The sequence below is a fragment of the Nuphar pumila genome, chromosome 6, assembly GCF_984573655.1.
Source record: "Nuphar pumila chromosome 6, dmNupPumi1.hap1.1, whole genome shotgun sequence".
Taxonomy (NCBI): Eukaryota; Viridiplantae; Streptophyta; class Magnoliopsida; order Nymphaeales; family Nymphaeaceae; genus Nuphar; species Nuphar pumila.
In genome coordinates this window covers 119,901,331-119,929,105 of record NC_143254.1, presented here as the reverse complement: position 1 = coordinate 119,929,105, position 27,775 = coordinate 119,901,331, and the positions used below count along the sequence as shown (strand labels likewise).

General features: G+C 36.9%; 1 protein-coding gene across 1 annotated transcript; it reads right to left on the bottom strand.

Annotated features, from left to right (window-relative positions):
* Positions 1-11,537: 11,537 nt before the first annotated feature.
* LOC149835935 (putative pentatricopeptide repeat-containing protein At3g01580) lies at positions 11,538-13,652 on the bottom strand. Its single transcript, XM_090009672.1, has one exon. The coding sequence runs from the start codon at positions 13,650-13,652 to the stop codon at positions 11,538-11,540; it is 2,115 nt and encodes a 704-aa protein (XP_089865798.1).
* Between the last annotated feature and the right edge of the window lie 14,123 nt (positions 13,653-27,775).

Sequence of the window (27,775 nt, the reverse complement as noted above, 5' to 3'; positions counted from 1 at the left end):
GAAAAAACATATTTTGAAACCAAAAAAAAAAAATTTGAAAGGCAAGCTGGGTTTAGGGCAGACGCCTACTAGTTATACAACTATACCAATGGGTTTTGAACCTGCAACATCCTGGGCACTAGCTGCTCCTATCAGACAAGCGAAACCCCTGTTGGTAAAAGAAAAATATTTTTCTTCAACTATTTTCCAGCCATGCACCCACAGTCAGAAAATGGCCAGCTAGTGCAGCCCAGCATGGAGAATACTGACCCAGCCATTTTCCAGCCAGTAGGTGGCCGAAAAATGGTCGAATGTCCAAAACTTCAAGAAAGAAAAGAAGGGTTTGCCATTTTCTGGCCAGAGAGTCATGTAACCAAAGGGTCTCATGTTCCAATTCCATGAGAGTTATCCTCCAGCTTGCCCATCTAAAATAAAATGGGGATAGTGACACTATTAATAGATTTGGTTATGACAGGACCTCATAAACAAGCAACTTCACGCACAAGCATCTATGTCATTGGGCGATGTGATAGTGCGTGAAATTTTTTATTTCTCACAACCGTTTTGTTTTTTATTAGTCTTTTTTTTTGTTTTTTTATTATCAATTGTGAAGGAGTCACCTTCAGCAAGTGTATGCTGGGTTATGAGAGCCAAAAGGTCAGCAAATATTTTCAAGATCAAATCCTAATATTTTAAAAGATCAAAGTTGGAAGAGAGGACCTCTTTATGTGATTGTGTGTGCATGCTTTAGCTCGATTTCTATTGTACACGATGTTGGAGTACACCGGGCACGTCACGAAGGGCTTTTTTTTAGCCCATGACACCGTGCTTGCTTAAGCTAAAAAGGACCCAAAATCTGATTTGACATCTAATGAGGAGATGCATTCATTGAGGAAGGTTCTTTAAGGACATGGATTCTTTTAATGAAGAATCAAATAAGGAAATACCTCTTAAATTGTGTGGAATTTTTTTTTTACATTGAAGAAAGTTTTCTTATCTCCTACCCCTAAAAAAGTAGGTCGTCCAAGGAAAGTTAAAACGATAAAAAGTTTAATGGGAAAACCCATAATGGGTCTTGGATCTCTTGATCTTAGATCTGAAGTTGTAAATAAAAATGGTCTATTGTAAAACAGTAATAGCAGGTTTGAGTCTTGGATTTTTTGTTGGGGTTTTGTCTCTTGAGAATTGGCGTGTATTCTTTGGATTAGCTTCCTTTTAGAAAGATCTTTGTAAATTGTTTTTTGATTACTTAACTGGTAGGGTCTGCCTATAACCCCAACTTGCCTATAAAAAAAATCATGGAATCGAAAGGAGCGAATCTGAGAAATCCACACTGTGCTTAGAAGCACCAAAGGCTTACTCTGGCCAGAAAACTGTCCCCCCGCTGGGCAGACGACAGAATCTAGTGGCACCACCACCAACATCAAAGGATTCTTCCCTGCTAAAACGTTAAAGTAGTACGTACTATGAGTTGTAAGCACCAAGATTGTGACGGAGTAGTGGGACACCACCACTACCTATCTATGCCTTCTCATTTCCGACATATTGCCATTTTCAGATTCCCTAATGTTTGTGGTTGTCAACGTTTACAGAAATCTGCTCCGGCACCCATCAGTGCCTGCTATCCAAACAAAGGCTAAATGTAGCTTTGCTTGCTGAAAACTCATGCACTAAACCGTGTTAACGCTGACGTATAGATGCGTATTTTGATAGATGGATACAAGCTTGGGGATGATTACTCCCTTGTTGGATAAGTTCTTTATTTCAAGTCGTCCACATTATGAAATAGGAGTGCCAATCAATTAATGGTTTTATGCCGTTCATTCAGCAACTGTGGATAGATTTCTCATGTTTCAAATGGGCCCTATAAGTTTTTTGTTTTAAAGACATTGATGCCTTTGTTGAATGGCATGTATAGAGCACCTATAATGGACGACTAAGAGAGCAGAAAAGAAAAGAACGGTGGTCATATGCCACCACATGGATGAACAGCATCAGAAGGAACCCTGATGATGTTACCGCTAAGAGTACGCATGATAGAAAAGGAGCGGCTTTCACCTCCGAGCAAGATAACTTTTTTTTCCTGCTCTTTCCTGATGATAAGGACACATTACTTTATATCATGGCCATCATGCTTTTTATATATCCACAAAGTTCCATATTGATTGGAGTCTTCAGTAGATAAGGCACTTTTGTGTAGCCCAATAAAAAGAACCGACTGCTGCAAAATATTAATTCACATACAAAATAACAGAGAAGTTTTGGCCATTTTTAAATGAATTATTGCCAGCCTTTGAAGATATTTCCTAGGCTAGTCCATCGTAGTAAATTTTAGCTTTGTCTTCACATATGCAGTTTCCCTTCCTCTTTTTCTCTTGACAAGGAAAGGCTGTCTGCATGGTGAGAGAGTGGGATCCCTTAGTGCTTGGAGCCTGCGTCATGAGCAATGAAGATATTTTTCTCGACTTCTTTTAGCATTAATCATTGATGTAATGAAAACAGTAGGTTTTCCTGAAAAGACTAAGGCTCTATCGGAGTGTTGGGATAAAGTTCTAAGGCAAAAACGAGTTTGCAGTATGGATCACAAAACAGAAAATCAGAAGACGACAGCACACAAAAGATAACGTGGTTCGGTTCAGGGATTGAACCTACATCCACGGCCAAAGAACGATCATGTTATTCGTAAGGAGAACAGGGATATATATAAAGTTGCATTAGCAAAAAGGCGCCGGGAGAATAAGGAATGAAAGGGAGGAGGAAATCAACGAAGCTGAGCTGCGCCCAATACGATTTTCCATGTCTCTGCTGTCATGAGAATCTTCTACCAGCCTTATCCTGTTTTCCTTGCTGTCATTAGCTCTGAAAATTTCGATCTGCCTTACCTTCTTTGTTTTTCTGCATCTTCTCATTTTGTAGGTCCATCTTATGTTAATTGGGTCCATATGTCACCATGTTCAAGCTTAATAATCGGCGTCAAACTAAGCCAAGAACAAAGGCTGGGTTTCTTCCAAAGACACAAAGAGGCTTGGTCAAAACATCTGCAAGTTATTGCTTCAATGAGACAAATTTCTTAATCAAAGTTTTCTGAGCCACCTTTTCCCGTTGTTAGACACCCAAATTTTTTTGGGTTCCCAACCAACATACATGTTAGCCCTCAACACCACCTAGAGTCACTTTAATGACTCGTAAAAAATGGGATGGTTTGTTCACATTCACGTGACATGGATGTAAACTTGAAGTATTTTTATTATAAAGAGTAAAATACTTAGCGAATGAACTATGATGTGAAGGTTGACAAGCTAATCTAAGCCCATTCCATCCAAACACCAAACTCATCCACTTCCATTCCAACTAAGAGAGGAAAAACCCCAAGTAAGCTCTTAACAAAGGCATTCCTAAAATCCCCATTTAACAAAATGCTTTTCAAAACATATTTCTAAGGGTTTTATGTGATTTTGAGTTTTTTCAAAAGAAAGTAAGTTCTACGCATTTTTAACCAACAAAATCACACCGTAAACCACTTTCAACTAAAAGTAGAGGCCCTTAGCTTTTCAATGAACCAAAAATCACCGGATCAGAGATTAGAGTGAAGAGTCATTGCCAAAATACGATTGTAGGTTTTAAAATAACTTGTTTATAAAAGTAGGGCCCAATATGATGGCATTTTTTACATTTTAAATGGTTGAATTTGATTTTGAACACAAAAGAGATTTTTTAGAGAAGGATGTCAGCTTTATAACATACTAAATTGTTCATCAAACAAACTTATAAAATCCATCCTATCAAGGTGACCTAAGACAATGCCAATGTGACCCACTGGCGCCAATCCTGATTAGTGCCAGTGTGACTCACTGGCGACACCAAGCCCTGGTGAGGGCCTATAAATAGAGGGCCTGTAAAATTTGTAATTTTTTTGAGTTTTATAAATGAATAAGAAGGAAATTATTTTTCTAAGTTTTATGTGTTTATTTTATGTATTTCATGCTCATTTGCTCTGGTTAAAAAGAGTAAAATTGGCATTTTCAAAACTATTTTAGATATTTAAAAAGTAATTATATTACTTCTGATCAAAAATATATTTTTAGGAGGTTGGTAATATATTGGTGTGATATCATTGAATTTTATAATTTATTAGAAGAATTTAGCCAGTTAAAATATTAATTTTTAACCAAGGAGTATTTTGGTTATTTTAATCAAATTACTATTTAAAATATTTAAATTATCATTAAAACTATTTATTTTAGTGAGTTATCACTCATCAAGGTATTCTCAAAGTGTTTTGAGCCTAACTAAATGTATTTTGGTGGTTTTTCAAAGAAACTCTATCAAAGAGTATTTTAGTCATAAAATAATTATGAGAAATATTTTAATTGAATAAATCATTAATATAGAAAGTACCAAAACCATGAACTATATAGAATTAGCATAGCTATTTTTAGTTATTAAGATGAAAGAAATTGGTTTGGAAAAAAATATATGGATTTTAGAATGGACCCAAAGTCTATATGGGTTTGGACCCAAATAGGTCGACCCAATTTAGAATTTTTAATGAATTTTAAGATAGGTAAAGAGGTTTTTAACTATTTCTAATTATTCTATTTGAAAATATAAAATTATATATATATTATGGTACACTAATGTGTATTTGTTTTATATATTTTAAAAATCAATATTAGGTTTTGGGGCTATTTGGATCCAAAATGGATCCAAATAGGAACCCGTTTGGATATACACCTAAGGGGCTAGGTGGGGCCCACTAGGGCACCCCATCCTTATCTCTTTGTTTCCCAAGAGGGGTCAACACCCTCTTATTCTCCCTCTTCTATCTTCTTCTATTTTTCTTGGGAACTGAGCCAACCTCAATTTTTGTGCCATTTTGTAGTTGCAACTACAACCTCCACGACTCCCATTGGTAAGTATTAGTTCCCTTTTTAGTTGCTTCAATCCTCATCTTCTTCTTTTCCCTCTTTTTCTCACTCTCTTTGGGATTTGCAAAGCATCCAGAGTTTCATGAGCACACTAAACACATTGAAATAGATTGCCATTATACAAGAAGGGCTTATGAAGATGAGATTATAGCTTTGGAGCATGTTACCTCAAAGAATCATATTGCCAATGTGTTTATAAAAGGCCTTTCCGTTATGCATTTCAGTTCTTTCCTTTTCAAGCTTGGAATGATTCTCTTACATCCTTCCAAGCTTCAAGGGGAGTATTGAAAGTCTATGTAATATATTGTAGTATAGATATGTGTAAAGTAGATTTATTAGACCTTCATGTACATGCCCTATTAAGAAGGGGGTATATTAGACTTTTTGTTGTTGTTTTTTATACTCTAAGGGGGTCAACCCTTTATGTAAGAGAGGCCTTCTCTCACACAATATTGCTTTTTGGATGACCATTTGTTTCTCCTCTTTTGAACCTCTTCTAACCCTAGCTCATCTCTCTCTTCTTTCTTATTGTTTCTAATACACCAAATTTTTTTGCCTTAACAAATTTTGATGTGCACTTGATGTTTTGGCATTGGTGAGGCACTTTTCTAATTTTGTTGAAGCATTCAAATCATATTTTCTAGTCGTAATTTGAAAATGCTAAGAAATTTATGTCAATTCTCTTTTATCTTTTCACAAAATCACTTCCTAATAAAGAAAATTATGGCTAAGCATTAATCTGATCTACAGAAAATTGTGAAGAGACAGAAAAAAATGAAGAAAAGAAAACCTATCAACCATTAAAGTCATGAATTTTAACCATTTCACCAATTTTTAGTGCCCTTGAATAAATTTCAAAATCTCTGTAGTTATTCATCCAGGGTAGTGCAACTTTGTTTCCTCTCTTTTTTTAGTATAATTGCACCTAGTTGGCTTTTCTAAAACTAAGGAATCCTTTTTAAGAGTAATTTCCATATGTTATAAAAATTACAAGCACAATCTAGGTAAGTTCATCCAAAACTGTGTTGGGATTTTGAAAAGATCTATTCTTCTATAGGGTTGTCTCAGTGCAAGTAGGACCATCAATAAAAAAAAGAAAAATAACATCTAATTTCCATAATTTAAAGCATGGCATTTTCTCACCAGATCACTTGAATTCATGAATTTTATCATAACGTTTTTGCATGTGCACATGCATAGTTTGTATTCATAAATGGAAAGTGTTTAGAAGCACTTATCCATTCAATTTTAATAGTATGAATGCTTAGAAATATATATTGCAATATGTGAATTATCATGAAAGTACAAAATAAATGATACTTAAATGCTAAGTATTAGAAATACAATATACACACACCACTTAGTTATGAATATTAAGATTGTTATGATTGTAGTTTAGAGATCATGTTGCGCATGATTTGAATGTATGTGGATAAAAGTGTTCTTTTGTTGTGGTTTAAAAGATCATGCTTGACATGATGTTAGATAGCAGAATATAAGGTGCTTTATGCAGGTACATGTGTGCATACGCATGATTGATATTACTATATGGCTAAAATTGAATGTTGCATGTAGTCTATACAATGCATGCAATGAATGTATCATGTATATGAATTTTGAATTGAAGGATTCATATATAGGGGCATGATGGATCATGACATGTATCATGCATGCAATTAGTAGTGAACCCTGAATGTTAGTGTCCTTGGTCATCGTACCAGATGCTCTAAGCTTGGGTATGTAGTGAAAGGTCTAGAAGGGAACCCTGAACCTTAAAGCTCTGAAGAGACTTGTTGGAATAACCCGTGACTAGGTGACCTAGGATTTTTTCAAAATTTCTTGCAAGGTGATATTATGTGAATCCTTTGTGTGTCCTAAGTCATGGGTAAACCTAAGAAAGGGTTTATTATGGAGCTAACTAGTGAGATTGAGCCCCAAGATAAGGAGGTTCTGGATCTAGATCCACTGAGGGTACTTACTAGAGCCTAGAAAGCTCAAGCTCTCAAGATCAAAGAATCTGAGATCCAAGGGAAAATCCAAGAGGGTGAAGAGGTCCCATATAAGGAGAAAGACACCGAAGAAAGGGAAAACCAAGAGGGAGATCCCATATTTTTTCTCGTTGAAAAAGAGTCGTCGCTATTGACCATCATCCTTATAATGCCAGGAAAAGGAGGATTCTTAGGAAAGCAAAGAAGAGAAAGAAATTGAGAAAATGAAATCCAAGAAAAAGGAAACCAAGGAAAGAAGTGAGAAAGTAGTCAAAATCCTATAAGAAAAGGAGGATTTCTCAAGTAATAAAGAAGAGGTTCCCACGAAATTAAAAAACCATAAGGAGAGTAGTGACTTTGAAAAGGATTTGAGAAAAACCAAGTCGAAGGGGAAGGTTATAAGGAAGTACTAAAATTCATCCTTAGAGAAAGTTTAGAAAAGGAATATCTACCCCAGAAAACATCTCACAAAAAAAAGCGATAACTCTTATAAAGACTCAAGAAGGATTTCAAAAGAAAAAGCCAAGATAGATTACTTTCCCCAGAACTGCTTCAGTAACAGTGGCTTTGATCCAACTCAATGCCAGTTGGTCTACCCATTTCCAAGTAATAAATTTAGAATTATTTTTTAGTTGCTTACCTTCTGGTACATACTGACATGGTGCTGAGTATGATCCATCCACAAACTTGATGAGGTCCTGACTGAACATCATGAACTCTATTTGAGAATGCCGCATCAAGTAGTTGTTTTGATCCAATTTGATGGACACCAAGGAAGAAATACATTCCATTGAACGGCTGAGTTGGAGACAATGAAGGTCGAGCTTGAAGCTAGTACCACGGGCAAGGGAGGGACAAAACTAGATCACCAACTCGTTGGAGCCAATAGGCCTTGGTACCATGTAAAATCGTGAATCCCTCAAACACAAACACTTCCAGACAAGGGAATAAAATTTTAAAGTGGTTTAGTCCAAGTGTGACCTATGTCCACTATGAGATTCCTCTCTCTCTATTTCACACACCACAAAGGAGTAGGGGTGGCGAAACCTGACAGGACCCGCCAACCCGCCTCGCGGGTTGGGCTTAAACTAACCCATTTAATAAACGGGTCAACCCACCTAACCCGTTTATTAAACGGGTCAGGTTCGTGTTAGGGGTATGCCAACCCGCCAACCCGTTTAATAAACGGGTTAGGCGGGGGGGTCGGCCCGCCAACCCGCCCGCTAACCCGCCAACCCGCCAACCCATTTACCCGACCCAACCCGTTTATAAACGGGTTGGTGGGTCGTGTCGGGTTACCTGTTTAATAAACGGGTCGGGTTCGTGTTTGCCACAGCCGACCTGTTTAATAAACGGGTTGGGTTCGGATTGAGGTATGCTGACCCGCCAACCCGACCCTATTGCCACCCCTACAGAGGAGATCCCTCCCTCTCTTATTTATAACCCAAGAGTTGCACGTTTTGGGAGAGTTCTCCAAACATAGAGAGTCCCAGTTACATGGTCCTTTATGATTACAAGTATATCAAGGAGGAACGATCTCCTTCTTGGGTGAGAAGTCCTGCTTCGATAAGGAGTTCTTCTTGGACGAGGAGATCTTCTTGGATGAGGAGTCCTGAATAGGACTTGTGAGAGGGCAATCCACCTCAATGCGTGGGTCAGGACCAGGATCCACTTTAATGTGTGGATCTTCTTGATCTGGATCCAAACCTTCCTTTACAGTCTAAACAAATTCAGTGGATCTAGCTACTAATACACCAGATCTAGTATCTGACCTCGAATTCAATCAAAATCAAGAAAAACTAGAGCATGCACACTTAAAGTGGTCGTTCCATGAGTCTCTCTCGTCAGGAAGCATCAAATAATGTTAATTAGCTTCACGGTATTGGTTGATCAAATCCAATTCGACCTGATTTTGATATTCACGATCGTGATGCCTTCCTCCTTCCAAACTGATGCGAGATCAGCAACAATATGATCAAATTTGAAGTTAGATCAGCTTCAGATCCAACTCAATTCCCACGTTCACTTGGCCGATTTTTTCAAGTATAGGCTATTTAGTGAAATCGGTAGATAGTTTGATCTATTTTTTGGTGTTCTTTGTGTAAAATTCTTGTAGAACTATGTAGAAATGATGGAATTAGGTAGGCTTTAGGATCAATTAGCTCTGATACCAGATGTTAGGGTTTTAGAGGAGCTTTGGAGGGAAATTAGGTAGATTTGGAGGGTAAACGGGTTAGGATAAGCTTCTAAGAGGTTTGAGTTTCTTAGTTAAGTAGGACAGTACTGGAGTTTAGTCTCCTAAACACTAGAAGGATCTAGGATCTAAGAGCCTTTTCTCGATTAAAGGTGAGGAATCCTCCCAACCCAATCTTAAATGAGAGAGAGCTCAGATGATTTTTTATTCAAGATAATGAGCAGTACAAGCGCCATAGCTTGGTGAGGCTAAGTACATGGAATTTGGATATGAAATACTGGATTCAATCCAACAAGTAGTAAATCCAAACCACAAGCAAGCCCATAATACAAGCAATTCTCTTCCCAACCCAATTACAAAGCAAAGCCCGGACCCACGTACAAAAACAAACCCACCCCGAATGAGGTTGTATCCATAACATATTTAGAGTGGCCATTGGATACTAAAGATGCTGCAGGTTTATTTTTTTTATAAGACAATAGTGCAATAATGATAAATTGAAAATTTTACCGAGTCACCTTAAACAAACGTGAGCTAAATTTTAACAATGGGCAACAAGGATGAGCAAATAATTGTGTCTAGGGATGGCAGTGGGGCGGGGCGGGGGACAAGGTCTCCACCCCCACCCCGCCTCAAGATTAGAACCTCCATCCCCGGTTCAAACGGGGATGAGGCGGGGCGGGGTGGGGATATTGCGGGGAAAAGTGATGGAGGCGGGGATCGTGGCGGGGCAGGGAAAAGTGTACCTCCTTCCCCGCCTCCATCCCCGAACGGGGATGGATTTTAACCTTCGTCCCCGCCTCCATCCCCATTTCATACTCTTCATCCCCTGTCCAAACGAGGCGAGGCGGGGCGGGGGCCCTCTTTCCCCCGGTCCACTGCCATACCTAATTGTGTCCCACCCCATTTATGAAAAAGTCTTCATTCCAATTAAGTAGAAAACGAATGTCTAAAGCACACATCAGTCACAAAACCAGTTCTGTGTTTGTCATCTCTCTTCCCCTCATTTTGATTGAAAAGAACGATTCTAAATCACCTTTGCTTTGTATTTGCGTTTACTTCGTGAGGTATATGACTTGGAAAGGTCATCAATTTGGGATATTCGATTGTTTGAGTACAGATGATCAGCCGATTCCTAAATCACCTTTGCTCCAATGTGGCTTTGTCACACCACTTGAGAGAGGGTCTGAAAAGCCATTTTACTTTAGAACAACTCGTAAGGCAGGGTGGTCGTGGGGCCCTGCCCGGGGTTGTCCTCGTTTCTGAGAGAGTTCCTCATCATCATCGTCATAAAAAAAAAAAAAGTCAGCCATTCATTGTTCAAAGTTCAAACTTGCCACCAACATTTAATTATTTCTTTGGTTAAAACACACAGATTTTTTATGTTAACCATTGTAGTTCAATCACTGTTGATGTAAATTCTCGAATTAATCATCATATTCGGATACATGTGTTTTGCCTTATATTTTTAGCTGTTGCATTTATGTAATTCTTTTTCATGTATACAGGCTAGCAAGCCTAGCACTATTACAAATTTCTTATTTTGCCTTGAAACATCATATGATGTTTGGTTACAACCAATCATCTGGATAAATGGGATATGTGATAAATAAAATCCAGATATATAACTTTTTGGTGTTGTTATCAAATTTAGAAAGCCAAAAAATTAAATTTATGGATTTGCATCAAAACATGCCCTAATAACAGTTGGCAAACATGAATAATTAACAAAAAAAAGTATATGCTTAAAATAGGAAGGAATCCATTTTAAGGAGTCATATATCTTCTTTAGAGGGCTTAGTAGATTGTAAATATAAAAGTGGGACTTATATATGCATTGGTACAAGTTCTTCTAGGGTATGTTTGGCTGCTCTTTTCAAAAATGAAAAGAAATCTCATGAGAATTGAAATATGAGATTCAAAATCAGATGATTTGGAATCTCATATGATTTCTTTTCTCATGTTTGTTTAGTGAGAGAGAGGAATTCCATTTGCATGAGATTCCACCTCTGAAAAACAAAACAAAAAAACACCCTTTTATTCCGTTCAAAATGTTGGCCACCGCCACGGGAGTCCACCCCCAAGTAGCTGCTTCCATCTGCCGGAGATCCTCTATCCACCTCCCGATCTCATCTTTCACTACTACTTGTTTTGATTAGTATACGGTTATCTTTTTATTCAAAAAACTTCTTTGATGTAGTGATGAGAAGTTGAAGCATAGTACCGGTTGCATTAGCGGTTTAGCACGAGAGGGAGTCATATGATGTGGGTTGGCATGTGAAGAAAGGCCATATGTAGTAACTTTGTATCCACAAGTCCTATTTTGATTTGGATTGTTGACGTGACAACTGCATCCGTTTGTTGAATTGTCAAAAAGTTAAAACAGAAAGTAAAGTTACTTCGGACTATCATATACACTGCTCTGTCTGTTTTCTTCACATAGAGTAACTAAGCTTGAATCAAGCTTGTCCCGGGATTCTTCATTAAGCCTTTCACCTTCATTGAACATCTAAGGCGTGCTGTTTCATCAAACATCCTGGCAGCAGCGTAGATGTTTGAAAGGAGAACCCCATGTCCAGGATCTGCCGCATCATTCTCAGGGATCATGTCAACAACACATTCAGCAAGGTTTACATTGCCATATAGCCGGCAACCACCTAACAGTGCTCCATACAAGCTAGAGCTTGGCTCCTGAACCATATGCTTTACAAACTTCTCTGCTTCAGACAATCTCCCAGCACGTGCAAGCATGTCCACAACGCATGCATAATGCTCAGCCTCTGGTTTGATCGTGGCATCTTTCACCATATCAGAGAAAATATTCAATCCTTCATCCACCAATCCAGCATGACTACAAGCGTTCAGAACATTGACATATGTGACACAGTCGCGTGGCATCTCATTTTCCCTTCCCATCTCATGGTACAGAGATATGGCACCTTTTCCATCTCCGTTAATCCCATATCCTGATATAATTGTGTTCCATGAGACGGTGTCCCTCCAATTCATCTTGTCAAAAATCATTCTTGCATCTGCAACTACTCCACATTTTGAATATGCTGAAAGCAGAGCATTTTGAACCGTACAATCTTCTTGGAATCCACTAGTGATGGTGTAAGCGTGAACCTGCTTGCACAACCCCAAGTTAACAAGATCGGCAATTGATGATAATCCGCTAACCAAGAGAGCTGAATCCATCTTGTTGTGTTTATCATCAATTACCATCTTTATCAACAATCTCACTGCATCTTCTGCCTGCCCATTTAGTACATAACCTGAAATCATGGCAGCCCATGTAACTGTACTCTTTTCGGGCATCATACTCAGTGTTCTTTCTGCAGATTTCATGTCACCACATTTGGAATATACAGAAATTAGAGAATTTTTTACAGGAATCTCAAATTCTAATCCCCATATGACAATTTGATTATGAACCATCCTAACTTTCTGCAAATAACCCAACAATGCACATGCTGTAAGCAGCGTCACCATTGAAACCATGTCAGGTGTAATATTTGCATTTCTCATATGACAGAAGAACTGCAGAGCATCAACAGGACAACGCTTGTTACCATACATGTTGATCATTGTTGTCCAACTGATCACATCTTTGACCTGCATTCTGTTAAATATTTCAGTTGTCTCATCAATGCATCCCTTCCTTGAATACATTTCCAGAAGCGCATTACCCACCGCAAGATGCATATCAATTCCAAGTTTAATAGTAAAACCATGAACAGATCTGCACAGTTTTTCTGATTTCAGTCCAACGCTAGCAGAGATCAGACTCAACATTGTCACTAGATTAGGTCTCAAATCTAACAATTGGAGTCTCTTAAACAACCAAAAAGCATCATGAAACAAGCAATGATGCATAACCCCAGAGATGATGGCGTTCCATGTGACAATATTTGGTTCAGGAACCTCCTCAAAAGCTCGACGTGCATCATCCAAACGTCCACATTTCACGTACATGTCCACAAGAGAGGTCCCTACGAACGAATCACCACCCTCCAACCCATTTTTCAAAATGCTCCCATGGATGCACCTTCCAAGGCCCAAATCAGTCAGACAAGTCGAAGAACCAATGAGGCTCACAATGGTGAAAGAATTAAACAAGAACCCTTCATGTTGCATCCGACAAAACAACCGCACAGCCTCTTTGTGAAACCCATTGTGCGTGCATCCAGAAATCATCAAAGACCAAACTACTTCGTTTCTCTCAGGCATTTCATCAAACACTTGGCGAGCAGATTCTATGCAGCACAAACCACAATACATATGGATCAACTCAGCACCGAAGTACACGTTTCTCGGCATCTCATCATCAATTTCAGAAACACGCTGATGGATGAGGAAACCGTCTTCCAGAGAAGACAAATCAAGGCAGGCTCTCAGAGCAAATCTAATCGAACAAATATCGAATTTGATGGTTTCGTGGTGGCCCAACAAACGATAAAAGTAATCAAGAGCAACTCTGCTGTGACCATACAAGTAACACCATCTTATTATCGAATTCCAGATGAAAATATTCGGGTCTTCGGCATGCTTGAACACCAACATCGCATCGTTGAGTCTTCCCTTTAAAGCGTACGCATTGATGAGTTTGTTGGCGTAGAAACCGTCGTCTTCGAGCTCAGTTACGATGAAGAGGGCGTGGGTTTTCTGTACGGATCTAAGATCTTCGAAAGCAGCCGGATACCTGAAATACAGAGAGAGAAGCGAGGGTCGTGGCTTGGGTTGCATCCGAAAGCGGGATTTTAGCCGGGATGTCGCCGTCGCCAAACGCAGCATAATCTTTGGGACCTTGAAGATTCCCCTGGGTGTGCATATTTTTTTAAAACTCAGTTTATCTTCTCTCAATTTTCTAACAAAACTACGTGCGTGGAGGTAAGGGATGATATGTACTGTTTTGACAGGAGCGGGTGATGTGGTGCAGTTCTGTCCTGGTGTAGGACCCATGGACCTTATGTACCTGATTGTGGGACCCACCGATCTTGTGTGACACTTGGATATAATTGTGGATGATGAATGGATGTGAGACACATCGGCCTTGTGGGGTCCGTCGGTTTTGTGTGCCTTGTAGCTTGTTGGAAATGTTGATGATGATGCATAGAAGGGGATGCATGTCGTCAATAGACGAGAGGGGCAGACGGGGAGTGAAAGAGAGGATGTGGCAGACGATGGTGAATGGCATGGATGGATGAGAGAGGCGATGTGGATGGTTGTTATTATGGTTTCACATGCATCTGTATTGTAAGTATGTGGAATGCATGGATGATGATGTGTGAAAGAAGAATCGTAAGTCAGACATACAGCATGCTATTACAGTACCACTTGTTACCACTCCAACCACAAACCTAACTAGGGATGGCAGTGGACTGGGGGATAACGCCCAGCCTCGCCCCATTTGGACCGTCCCAATCCCCGCCCCATCCCCAATCATTTAAGGGATGACTATAGACCAAGGGGAAATGGGGCCCTGCCCCGCTTCGCCCCCGTTTGGACTGGGGATGGAGGACATGAAACGGGGATGGAGGTTAAAATCCATCCCCGTGCGGGGATGGAGGTTCGGATTTTGAAACAGGGCGGGGGTGGAGACCTTGTCCCCCGCCTCCGCCTCCCGGTCCACTGCCATCACTAACTCTAACAATTTTGACACCACTTTTTTCAATCCCAACCACAAACTGACCAAGCACCAATACATAACACTCTCAACACCACAATGTTCCGACCCCACCCACACACTAGTTGCGACCACACATGTCTCATAAGCAACCACAAAACCTAACGCAAAAGGACTTGCAGGCTAGGTGCAACCCAAATCTAGACCCAACCCCAAAAAATCTCAATGACAAATACGACATAGCAACCCGACCAACAAACAAACACGGTTCCTCCCTGAAAGTCAGAGACCCTGGTGGAAGAAAAGAGAAGAGACTAATTTTCTTTGACATTGGGTAGTCTATGTATACAAAGCTAAACGAAAATGAATAGAAGAGGATGAGGAAAATACAAATTTTGGAAATTAGAGGAAGAATAATAGGAAAGTCATGCAAGTTCGGTATTTCTTTCATTGTAGATTATTATATGATTTTGTTTCTATGTATATGTTTGTGTCTATGTGTGCATTTGTTTGCAGTGTATGTGATTAGATTGAATGTTTTATGCTATTTTTTGGGGGGGAATTTAGTTGTGGTTTTTCTGTGTAGTGTCTGCATGAACAAGTCTTTTGTTTGTTCATTACTTAATGTTTTATTTGTGAAGTTTATAGGGTTTTAGTACTGTGGGCACGCATTCGATGGCACAGTTGAAATGAATACAACACCAGGTTTTCTTTCAGGCACAAACATGTTGCCTTAGAGGTTTAGCACGAGAGGGAGTCATATGATGTAGCAGTTTAGCACCAAAAGGAAAAAAAAATGTTGGTGGACTAAGTCCATTAGACTAAGTTGGGCGATTCTATACACGTGGATATTTTCTTATGAAAATGGAGCATGTAGACGGATCATCAATCAGTATTTAAGTAATATAAAGTTATAGCATTTGATTACAACTAAATAGTAATATCTTAAATATATCATATCACATGTTTTGTATATAAGGCCTAACATCTTTTCTTGAAAGGTTTTATAATTGACAATGGTAAAGTCATTGAGATAAGTCTTTTATCATTTTGTTCATTACGTATATTTTTGTGGTAAAGGCATATATTCTTTCAATCTAATATTGTTTTATCCATCATAAGAGTGAAGAATCATGCATTCATGAAATTATAAAATGATCTACTTTCATGAATTGAGAACCACACAATTAACATGAATATCTATGAGAGGTATTTATATGCATTATTCAATTTTGTGATGATTCATATGTGATTTGCTCCTGGTAAGAAAAATATGTTAATATCATCAAGTACAAAAGATGTTACAAGTTTAAAATTTACAAGTGCATGCTCCTTATTGTGGCATTAAAGTCGGGCATGCTCCTTGATAGACAACAAGAACTTATCATTTTTTCTTGATAAGCTCATGAATAAGCAAGGTGGTATTTATGAAAATTGTGATTGCATATCAAAATATATGACAGGTTGTTATTCGTTAATTAGATTTATGAGAGATAACCTGCCTTACTTTTTTTAGTACAAAAGTAATGCTTATAGTTTTGTTAACTATAGCAATTGATACATGTATTCCACATGTATGGGAAATTATGTTGTCTTGAAAAAGTTATTTAGGTCAAATGAGATATGTTGGATATTTTATATGGCTTTGCATAACTTTTGATAAAATCTATGAATGTTCAAATATAGTTATGATTATTTTAATGAACTCTTGTTCTGGTATTGCATGCAACTATGACTTATGCAAGATCTTATCATGGTTTTATAATTTTTTTTTGCAAGATGAGCTCATCTAGAAACCTATATAAGTTGTGTTAATTTGGATATGGGAAAAAACCCCTACCTTAGAACTTAGGATACATTGCCTTTGATGTCTCACAAATTAAGTTAAGAGTATAAGCTTGAGTAAGTTGGGGTGATGCAATGTATCTTATTCTTTTTTTATAGTAAGGTCATGTAGGCACCCCAATTTTGATTGAGTCATTACATATCAGGAGTTATGTACCAAAATTCAATGTTTTCAACCCATTCCAAAGTTTTGCTAGCTTCAATTGCATTTTTGGCCTTAAAAAATGCATCCTTAAGATTTTATCAATTAAATTAAAGGATATTAGTTTTCTAGCAAGCTATAAATCAAGTCAATACAATATCATAGTAGAAAGTTATGACCAAAACAAAATAACTTGTTTAGTAAAAATTTTGCTTTCAGGTAATGCTCACTTTAAGCACATTTTTAAACATCAAAATGATTAAATTTGGTTTTGTAGATGATATTGTCTTTCCAACACATAAAAAATCATCTCAAACTAACATTCAGATAGAAAGTTGTGACCAAAACAAGTTAACCTATCGAGCATGTTTTACCTATTTTTGTTAATGATAATCAATTTGTCATTAACATTTGTTCAAAAATACTAACAATAATCAATGTGTCATCATTTTTCTGATTGTCGTCAGTAGCTCTTTGATGTGTCATCAGGACAATCCAAAACTGATGAATTATTGTTGCCACTTATGAATTGTTGTTAGTAACATTTGTTGTCAGCAATAATTATCGTCAACAACATTTGTCATCAACAACATTTATCGTCAATACTTGTGGGCCCTTGTAACCAGTCTGACTTAACTCATCCTTTCAAACTCGAAACAAGACATTCAATTCCAAAATCCCTTTACAAAGATAAAACCATATCTAAGGCAACATGCCTTGGATGAATCTCAATTGTCTATTCAAAAAGTTGCTCGGTAGGAGCAGTCCATCTCAATCTGGATTGGATCCATAAAGTGGATCCTTGATATATAGGAAATAGATCTGGATCCACCAGAAAAACTATAAATAGAGGGTCCTTTTTTATTTTAATATCTGGAATTCAAGTCTTTGCTATAGCCCTACTCTATCAAAATCACCACACGGCCTAGCCTAGCCAAGGACCCACATCCCCTATCTCACCCTCTTTTAGAGCTTGTGCCTAGCCAAAGTGTTGTTTATGCTCTCATGCGCTCGTCAACAACGTACAAAGGGTTACCTAAGCCCGAGGTAAGATTCAATTTATATTTTTTTTTTGTTTATTGTATTTTATAAATATTGAATCCTCTAACATTCGTATATTCTTGTTTATTTCTTATTTCTCTCGAGTTTTGATGGCTCTCACCACCAAACTTGTTTCTTTTATAGGATTCGCATAAGAGGTACGTACACTCGCAAGCCGACGCTCCAAAACAAAGATATGGAGTTCTTAGTTCAGTTGATCCCTACTCAAAGGAGGAGAAAAGGCATGTGCTCAACCTTGAAGAACAGACCTGACAAACTCTCAAATTCATATCTGATTTTTCAGACCCATTTTCTAAAATTTTCTCGTACAAACCCTTGTTTTTTTTTTCAAGGATCCACATAATGGCGATCATTGTGGGACTATTCATGTAGACTCCAATATCTGAATTTTTGGAAAATCAGCGCTGCAAGGTTAGTACTTTCATTTCATTTTCATTTTTGGATATTGGATCCACCCTCGATCCAAAATCCTATTTTCTATATTTTGTCTTGTCTAAAACTATCCAGTTGACAGAGTTATATATCCCTATCCATAGGTCATTTTCTATTGGTCTAGGGATCATTAAAAATTAGACATTTGGATCTTCCATTCTCATCTATAACGCAATTTCGGGTTTTGACTCTAAGGATTTCAAAAAAGTGTGTGAACACGGAAAACAATCAATTTTTAAACTATTTTCTATAGAACAATCTATGTTTTTAAAATTGTATCTCAATAATCTGACATTTAAAATTTATGTTTTTGCATTCATTGGAAAGCTGAGACACAGGCCTAGAACTTTTCTGTTTTGGGTGAGAACCTAAAACCACTAGAGTTTATGTTTCTGAGTTCCAAAATCAGAATAGAAAATTAACCTGCAGACTGAGACAACCAAATAGTCTATCTTCAAGAGAATGTTTCTCTCTAATGGCTCAATATATCATGGTGTCTTGTCAGATATGTCTAGTATGACATTGGAAAATGGCAAAGGGTTGACCCAAGAATCATCAAGAGGATCTGTTTTGAAAGAAGTATAAAACTCCAATGTGCTATAAGATTGATGGTGCAGGAGATACAACAAAAGTTCCTACAAAATAAAGCAAAGTTGAGGGATTATAAAAAGATGAACAAACAGAAAAGTCAAAGTGTGCATGTCTGAAAGGTCAAGTCCATCAATATTCTAGAAATATTGATCCAATAGTCAGAACTACATCTTTTCAATCCAATGAGTTTAGAACTTGGAAAAGGAGCCAATAAATGTGAGTCGCTAGATGAAAGAAACCAAAGGAGAAAGAAGACCCTATGAGATCCAAGATTTTCTCCTGAGTCAAGACAATAAACTCTTGGGTCTCACCTCCTGAAAGTTTATCAAGTTCAACGAGACAAGGAACCCAAAGATCCATGCAACTATGTTCTAGATACCTGCTCAATTTGATTAAAAAATGATCATGCCTTGATTTTGGTGGTTCTCAAGGAGTCTCGAGGGTGAGGCCTTATCATGGTTCTATATCCTAAACATTCATCAGAATAGACAATTCTAAACCCTCATGAACATGTTTATTGAGTGATTCTTATTCAAAATAGACACTCTACCAATGATCAATCATCTCTATAATCTTAGGTAGAAGAAGTATGAGAATGCTCAGGACTTCATAAATGTGTGGAGATTAATGTATCATCACATGAAGGACTCAATCCGAGAGTCTCATGCTATCATCCTCATTATGAACAACTTCAATCAACATCTCAAGGGCCTCTTGGCCACTCAGATGTGTGAGACCTTCGTCGATCTGTTTAATGTTTTCACTTGGACAGAAAGAAATCTTAAAAGTGACATATATGATGGGATTTTGGTTAATATTGGGTCTAAAAAAATAAATTTAAAAAAGAAGAATCACTAAAGAGTCAGGTTAGTGTGGATACTCCTCAAAAAGCAAAGAAAATGTTTGGGTCTCCTAGACAAAATCAGAGGCAAACCCAAAATCATAAATGGCCTAATAATAGAGAAATCACTAAGATAGACTCAATCTCAAGTTTTAAATATGTTGTTGTAACATGAGGATTTTGAATTGCCCAAAGTATCAAATCCTCACCAGATAAAAGAGCTATGCAGATATTAGCAGGCTTTTGTTCATGATATTGAAGAGTGTATTTCTCTTAGGCACATAATTCAGGACCACCTTGACAAAGGTGAACTAATCTTGAAAAATGAAGAAGCTTAAGAGGAACCAAGTTGCATTCAAAACGTGGACTCCATATTATATTTGTATTGTATGTCTATATATTGGGTGAGCAACACTTTTCTGATGCTCATAATGGTAACTAGTGTGAGCATATTATATTAATGTTATACCTCTAGTACGTCTTTTAATGTGGTACAAATAAGTATATATATATATATTTAATCAAAGTCATAATTTGCCAAACAATTTTTTTTAAAATCTTGTTTTTGGGATATGTTCGTTAAATTTTGTTTTTAGCACCCTTAAAATCTTTACAACTTTTAGAATCTTATTTTAATTGAAAGTATTACCTAATGAGGGATAGCCTTATCAATTAATATGGTATTGTTGAAGGTTGACATCAATTGGGACTATTTTTTTTTAATGTGAGACTTAAGTCCCTATACTCTATAAATAGAGGGTATTACCTTAGGAAAGCGCAATGAAGAGATCCTTCTGGGTAGCCTTGTACCATGTAGCCAAGAGGAAAACCTAGGTCTTCATTGTTCAGTATACTCCTAAACTTAAGGTTGACACAAAAACTTGAGCTCGATTCTATTTTGATAGTGGTTTAAGTTAAAGTAAGTTAATTTAGCCTTGTGCCTTATTTTTTCTTTCTTTTTTAGTCAACATGGATTTGAGAGCTTTGACTGGTGAAAGGTATGTTTTATCTTCCTATATTTATTATCAATTTATGTATATTATCTTTTGATTCGATTGCATAAATATATTTGAGTCAAATCATACCTAAAATTGGGTAGCACTTGATATAGTCAGCTTGGAGAAGCTATAACTTTGCAACTGTATATCAGAATTCTATGATTTTTTATGCATTGGAAAGCTTATTCAATTCTTTAAATTTTTTTATTTTAATTCAAAAGCAAAGTCCTTTTTCATGTCCTAAATTGCATGACAATTAAACAATTTTTGTTTTGACATATTTGGTTGCTTATTTAAAATAAGCTTGATATTATTTTGATCTTAACTAAAATCATATTTATGATTATTGGTTATAATTAATGTTTATTTCTAATTAAAAATGTCTATTATTCAAAATTTGATCAATCTATATAACTTTAGATATTTCAATTGATTTTTTATTATCATATATACTAATTTAGAACATTGATTCGATCATGGAAATTTCATTTGCATATCTAAATTGTCATGTTATATGAATCATTTATAGAAGTGTATAGCTTATCTTGTTACTATGATTATTTAAAAAAAAAAAAAGAGATGTGATTGTTTCTCATAAAATAAAGTAATAAAATTTTATATTTAATTGAAATGATACGTGGGTATGTCATACTCGGTGAATAATATTTCTTATAGTATTTAAATTTGATAAAGTTTATAGATTATTTATTTAGATTATGACCTATCACGTTTTTCAACATAAGACAAACATGCTTCAAATTGTCTTCGTTTGCTAGAGAGTATTCCATGAGTTAAATCTCTAAAAAAGAGTGATATTTCAAGATTGCTCAAACTTGTAAATTTGAGATAGTGACATTAGCCACTATGTACATCGAAGAAAAAGCTACAAGATTGTATCAGTGGTATGAATATTATATCAACGCTCTTTGTTGAGAGTCAATTTTAAAAGTACTTATCTTGCGCTTTGGGAATTCAATATTTAAAAACTACATTGTCAATCTTTCTCAGATCTGGCAAACCAAATGCGTCTTTGAGTACCAAATTGAGTTCGAGCATCTTAGCAACTTTATAGTGGATTGGAATTAGTGTTCACTTGTGGACACTTTTATTGTTTGGTTTAAAAGGGAATTGAAGGTAGAAGTGCAAGTACAAAAACCGAACACTCTCATTGAATACTTTGGAATAGCATGCCTAGCCGAGGAGAGGCTTGTACATCAAGAAAGTCGATGGTTATGTACTGGGCCAAGCAAGTTGGGAAGATACCAAGTGAGGCAAAGGTCATTCTAAGTATAATGAAAAGGCCCAAGAATCCATCAAGATGGCTTTCAATTCTAGCTACATATATCAAAGAAATTGATGTAAAAAAAGTGACAAATAAGTGCATGATAGAGTGCCAAAAGCTAGGTCTTTATTACCATTATGATGATAGGTGGAAATCCAGCCACACATGCAAAACCCTCCATTTTATATTATAGAAGAAGAAGAAATAGTGAAGAGCGAACAAAGAGAACCACAAGACTACATACTCAAAAATTTCTATCATGCCTTGATGGAAAATCCAAGCACTAGAATCATGAGGTGGTCTACATCAATCCAAAACTTTCTTATCTCTATCATTGTAGACACCATACCAATCCACAATTTCATTTGTCTAAACACCATTAAAAAGGTTAAATGTGAGGTCCAACCCCAACCCATGTTAAAGGTGATGGTGGATAATAGGAGCAAAATGTATAGTAAAACTAGATGTATCAATGTGGAATTAACCATCAACCATCAACCATCAACGGACTACAAATTTGAGGTAGATTTAGGTCTTACCTCTAAAAGGGGAAGGGGAAGATGCAACATTGGGAACACAACAATTACAATCCTTGGGAGGAGTCATGTGGAACTTTAAAGAAAAGAAAGTTATCTTTGAATACAAAGGGAAGAAAGTAAAATTTAAAGCCGCTAAGTGTACCACCCATAAAATAAGCAACTAATGAGAGTCAATTAAATACAATGTTTAAAGCTAACATGCATGCTCCATGGGTTAAGAAGAAATAGAAGAATGACAATTTCAAGTGAAGGAAAACAACAATAAATAAGCATGTCTACACACATGCCATGCATGTATTCTCATATTGGAGGCAAGGCAACCTTTGCTCACAATTTTGTGGACATTCACCATGGTGCAATACTAATTCTTAAAGAATGGAAGGCATGAAACCTCATGATGAAGGGTTAAAATTAGTGTTAGATGAGGTTAAATAAAGTTTGGTGAGGATGCCTGATCTTGTCTTAAGGATAAGACAACTCATTGGTGGATTGTTGAGAACACATCTTCATTTGGGGCAGGTTTCTCTCTTTATTTGGGTATGGGCTTTGCTTTGTAATCGGGTTGGGTTAGAATTGCTTGCATGTGAGTTTGCTTGTAGCTTGGATTTACTATTTATTGGATTGAATTCATTAGGAGTTGAGATCCAAATATCATGTACTTAGCCTCACCACGCTATAAATAGGTGATGGCTCTTGTATTTATCATTATCATGAATCCAAAATCACTTGAGCTCTCTTTCTCTCTCTCTCTCTCTCTCTCTCTATATATATATATATATATATATAGAGAGAGAGAGAGAGAGAGAGAGAGAGATTTTGAGATTGGCTTGGGAGGAATCCTCCAAAGCCAATGAAGGAAGAGGCCCTTAGATCCTAGATCCTTCTTGTATTTAGGAGAATAAACCCCACTACCCTACTTAACTAATAAACTCCATCCCCTAGAAGCTTCCCTTAAACCTTCTTCTCTCCAAATCCACCTAATCTCCATCCAAAACTCCTCCCTGGCCTCTAGAATCCTAACAAGATCTCTTTAACTACACCTATGTTTATTTTGTCACTAAAGATTGTGACATGTTAGTTTATATAAGTTGAAGAAAATGGTTAGACCCAAATTATTACTAAATTTTAATAAAAAAAGCATTTAATAAATACAAGTCTTGTATATATGAAAAAATTATCAGAATTTTTTTTTTCAAAAGAAGTCATTAGAGCATCATAACTATTAGAAATAGTTCATAAGATCCACAGAAGAATAAAATACTTCATTACTTTTATAGATGACTTTTCAAGATTTTGACATATATACTTGATGTCCCATAAGTTTATGGCATTGAATAAATTTAAAGAATATCATAAGTGGAAATGCAACTTGGACGTAATATTAAAATTTTAAGGTCTGATTGAGGAGCTGAATATACGTTAAATGAATTTAAAAAATATTATCAAGGACGTGTAATTCTTTCACAATAATGCACATTCTCTGTGAACTCTCATGAACATGGGTTGGTTTATGTTGTTTAATGCATCTCTACCTAAAGTGTTCTGGGGAGAAGCAGTGTGCACAACAATGTACATCCTAAATCAAATTTTCTACAAGATTGTAATCTCAACTTCCTACGAACTTTGGTTTGGTAGAAAGTCAAACTTAAGCCTTCATTGAATGTAGGGTTCTATAGCACATGTGAAAATCCTCAATTAATCAAGAGACAAGTTGGATACCAAGTCTATTATATGTACATTCATTGGATATTGGACTGGATAAAAAAGCTATATGTTTTATGATCCAGGTATCGGTCTTATTGAAAGCAGATATATTGACTTTTTGAAAAATCAAAATGCCAATGAAAATGCTCCCATTAAGGTTGACAATGACCTTTATGATCTTATTGATATTGATGATCCTATCGAACAATTAGATAATAAATCAACTAAGCAAGATCTTTTTGACCATCCGGAAGGTGATACACCTTCATATATGACTCTTTCATCTTTACATCAGACATTAAGTGGTCATAAAAGGCCTAGAGCTTCTTCATCATACTTAAATGATTACTATGTGTACTTAGTTGAGAAGTTATGTTACTTGATGAGATAACTGATAATTTAACAAATAGTGAAGTGATTGATTTACATGAATCATGAGACTGGGTAAAATTCATGGATGAAGAAATTGAATCCATAAAAAAAATCATGTATAGTAATTATCAGATTTACCTAAGGGAAAAAAATCCATTAGGTGTAAATGGGTTTAAAGAAAGAAATATAAGTTTGATGAAAATATTGATAAATTCAAAGCTCGTTTAGTAGCAAAAGGTTTTTTGCAAAGGGAAAGAGTGAATTATAGAGATATGTAGTCTCCAGTTGCAAAGTTTGCATACATTTATGATCTAGATCTATATAAGATGGATGTCAAAAATGCATTATTGAATGGTGATATGAAAGAAACCATTTTTATGGTACAACCAGAAGGTTATGTTGTTAATGATCAAGAAGATAATGTGTATAAGTTGAAAAAATTCTTATATGGTCTTAAGCAATTACCACGTCAATGATATTTAAAATTCTATAAAGCCATATGTGATATTGGATATATGGATAATGCTCTTGACCATTGTATATATTTATGAAAAAATGAGAGCAAATTTTGCTATTTTAACTCTTTATAATGATGATATACTTCTGACTCGAAATGACAATGATGTGATTGTTAAAACTAAGGCGTGGTTAAGTACTCAGTTTGAAATAAAAGGCATGCACGAGATATCCTATGTTCTTGGAATAAAAATTTCTTGAGACAAGAGTTCTAGACTTTTATGTGTAAGTCAGGAGAGATATATTGACCGTACACTTTAAAAGTTTAAAGTGCATAACTATAGGTCAATTAGAACCACTGTGGCTAAAAGGGTTAAGTTGAACAAAAATGATTGTCTTGGTGAAGGACAAAAGAAATTCAATATCCCTTATGATCAAGCTATTGGAAGCTTGATGTATGTTATATTGTGTGTCAGACCAGATATTAGCTTTGTTCTGGGTGTTGTAAGAGTAATCTTGGATGGTATCATTGACAAGTTGTAGAAAGAATATTTAGATACTTGAAAGAAACTAAATACTTAAAATTATGTTATCAGGCAAATAATTTAGAACTAATTTTGATGCTAATTTTGTTGGAAGCAAGGATGACAACAAATCTACTTTAAGCTATAATTTTCTCTTTGGAGGTGGTGTTGTTTCTTGGTCGTGCAAGAAACAAGATTGTTTAGCTTTGCATACACATAAAAACAAAATATATAGCATATAATATGACTTCTACTTTTGTCATCTGAATAAGCCGCTTCATGAAAGATTTGAAGATGGAGATAGCCGACGGGCTGGTACAATTATATTGTAACAATAAATATGCTATTAGCTTGATGAAAAGTGGATATGGTTGCTAACCCATTAACAAAAAGCATATCCGATGAATTATTTTCTAAACATGTTTCATGTATGGGATTAAGATATGTTTGGGAGGATAAATCACTGCATTATTTTTGTTAGACTCTCGTGGCCAAGTGGGAGATGTTGACCCATGTTAACATGGTTTATGACCATGGTGCCTCTCAATGGGGCCCATGCATTTGAGATGAATAGGGCCCACTCACCTCAAATGTATGGATATGATAACTTTTCAGTTATCTCTATCCAAACTATATTTTGTTTTGGGTTTAGTTTTATCAAAATCTTTTTTGTAAAACCTAATCATGGATAAACCCTGCTTTTGAGGGGCAGTTTTGGTGTGTTAAGAGAAAACATATGAACCCTCCTGGAGGAAGCCATCAACATCCTTCTCTCCCTCTCCTCTATCTCTGCCCTCTACAAATCTGCTGAACATATACAGAAGACTGGGCCATCAGCATCATGATGAGAAATCTCTCCCTCTCCTCTATCTCTGCCCTCTACAAATCTGCTGAACATATACAGAAGACTGGGCCATCAGCATCATGATGAGAAAGTATCATTATGACACAATCAGACTCTATCCTCTTTTCATGTGTAATCTCTTCACACACATGAAATAAATCAGCATCAGGGGCTGCACAAAATTGAATCAAAGACAAGGACCTTTGATTATGGGCATCCTCTATTTGCTATGGCACATCTTGTTAAACTTTGTTTGGGAAAAATGATCGCCAAAACCAAACATGGGCAGTGTCACTAGGGGTGGCAATCGTGTCGGGTTGGCGGGTCGACCCGACGGGTTGGCGGGTCGACCCGACGGGTTGGCGGGTCAGCATACCTCAACCCGAACCCGACCCGTTTATTAAACGGGTCGGCTGTGGCAAACATGAACCCGACCCGTTTAATAAACGGGTAACCCCACATGACCCGCCAACCCATTTAATAAATGGGTTGGGTCGGGTAAACGGGTTCTCAGGTTGGCGGGTCGGGTTGGCGGGTTGGCAGACGGGTTGGCGGGTTGACCCACCCACCTAACCCGTTTATTAAACGGGTCAGCCGGGTTGGCGGGTTGGCATACCCCCAACCCGAACCCGACCTGTTTAATAAATGGGTTACGCGGGTCGACCCGTTTATTAAACGGGTTGGCTTAAGCCCAACCCGAACCCGCCTAAGAGGCGGGTTGGCGGGTCGTGTCAGGTTTTGCCACCCCTAAGTGTCACTAGTAGCATCCATTAAGAGATTGTTTGACAGGGCTCAATAAGCTTACGGCCACTAGATGGTTCCAGAACCATCAATCTAAGTCACTTCCAAATCCAACACATTATTTGTGTGCTATCTTGAGGCATCTAGGAGTATTCCGCCCACAACAAAGGCCCACTTATGGTTGGTAGCCCTTTTTAGTGGGCTTGGATCAATTTAACTCTCATCGTTGGGTCCCCTTGGATGCATCCAAATGGAATTCGAATTCAAATTCGAATTCAAATTCAAATTCAAATCTAAATTTAGAAAAGTACATTGGAATCTAAGCTCTCACCTGATTATATATCCCAATGTGCTATGGCTGAACCTGGATTTGAAATATATGTGGTCATATTGGATCAGGTGAAGAGAAAAGATAAAAAAAAAACAAGTTTTTTTTCATGTAAACGCTGCAATCAGATTGGATTTCAATACGAAACTATTTCAGATTCGATCTAAATATGGATCGGATTCTAAAAATAATCTGCGTAATCTAATATGAATTCAATCCAAACGCATATTTGAAGGATCCGCATCTAAAAATAACGTCATATTTAGATTAAATATCCAACAATACTTAATCCTTTTGCACCCTACACGGGTGCTTGTCGTCTTCACGGTGAACGACAATCAAAGCCTATCTATGAACAG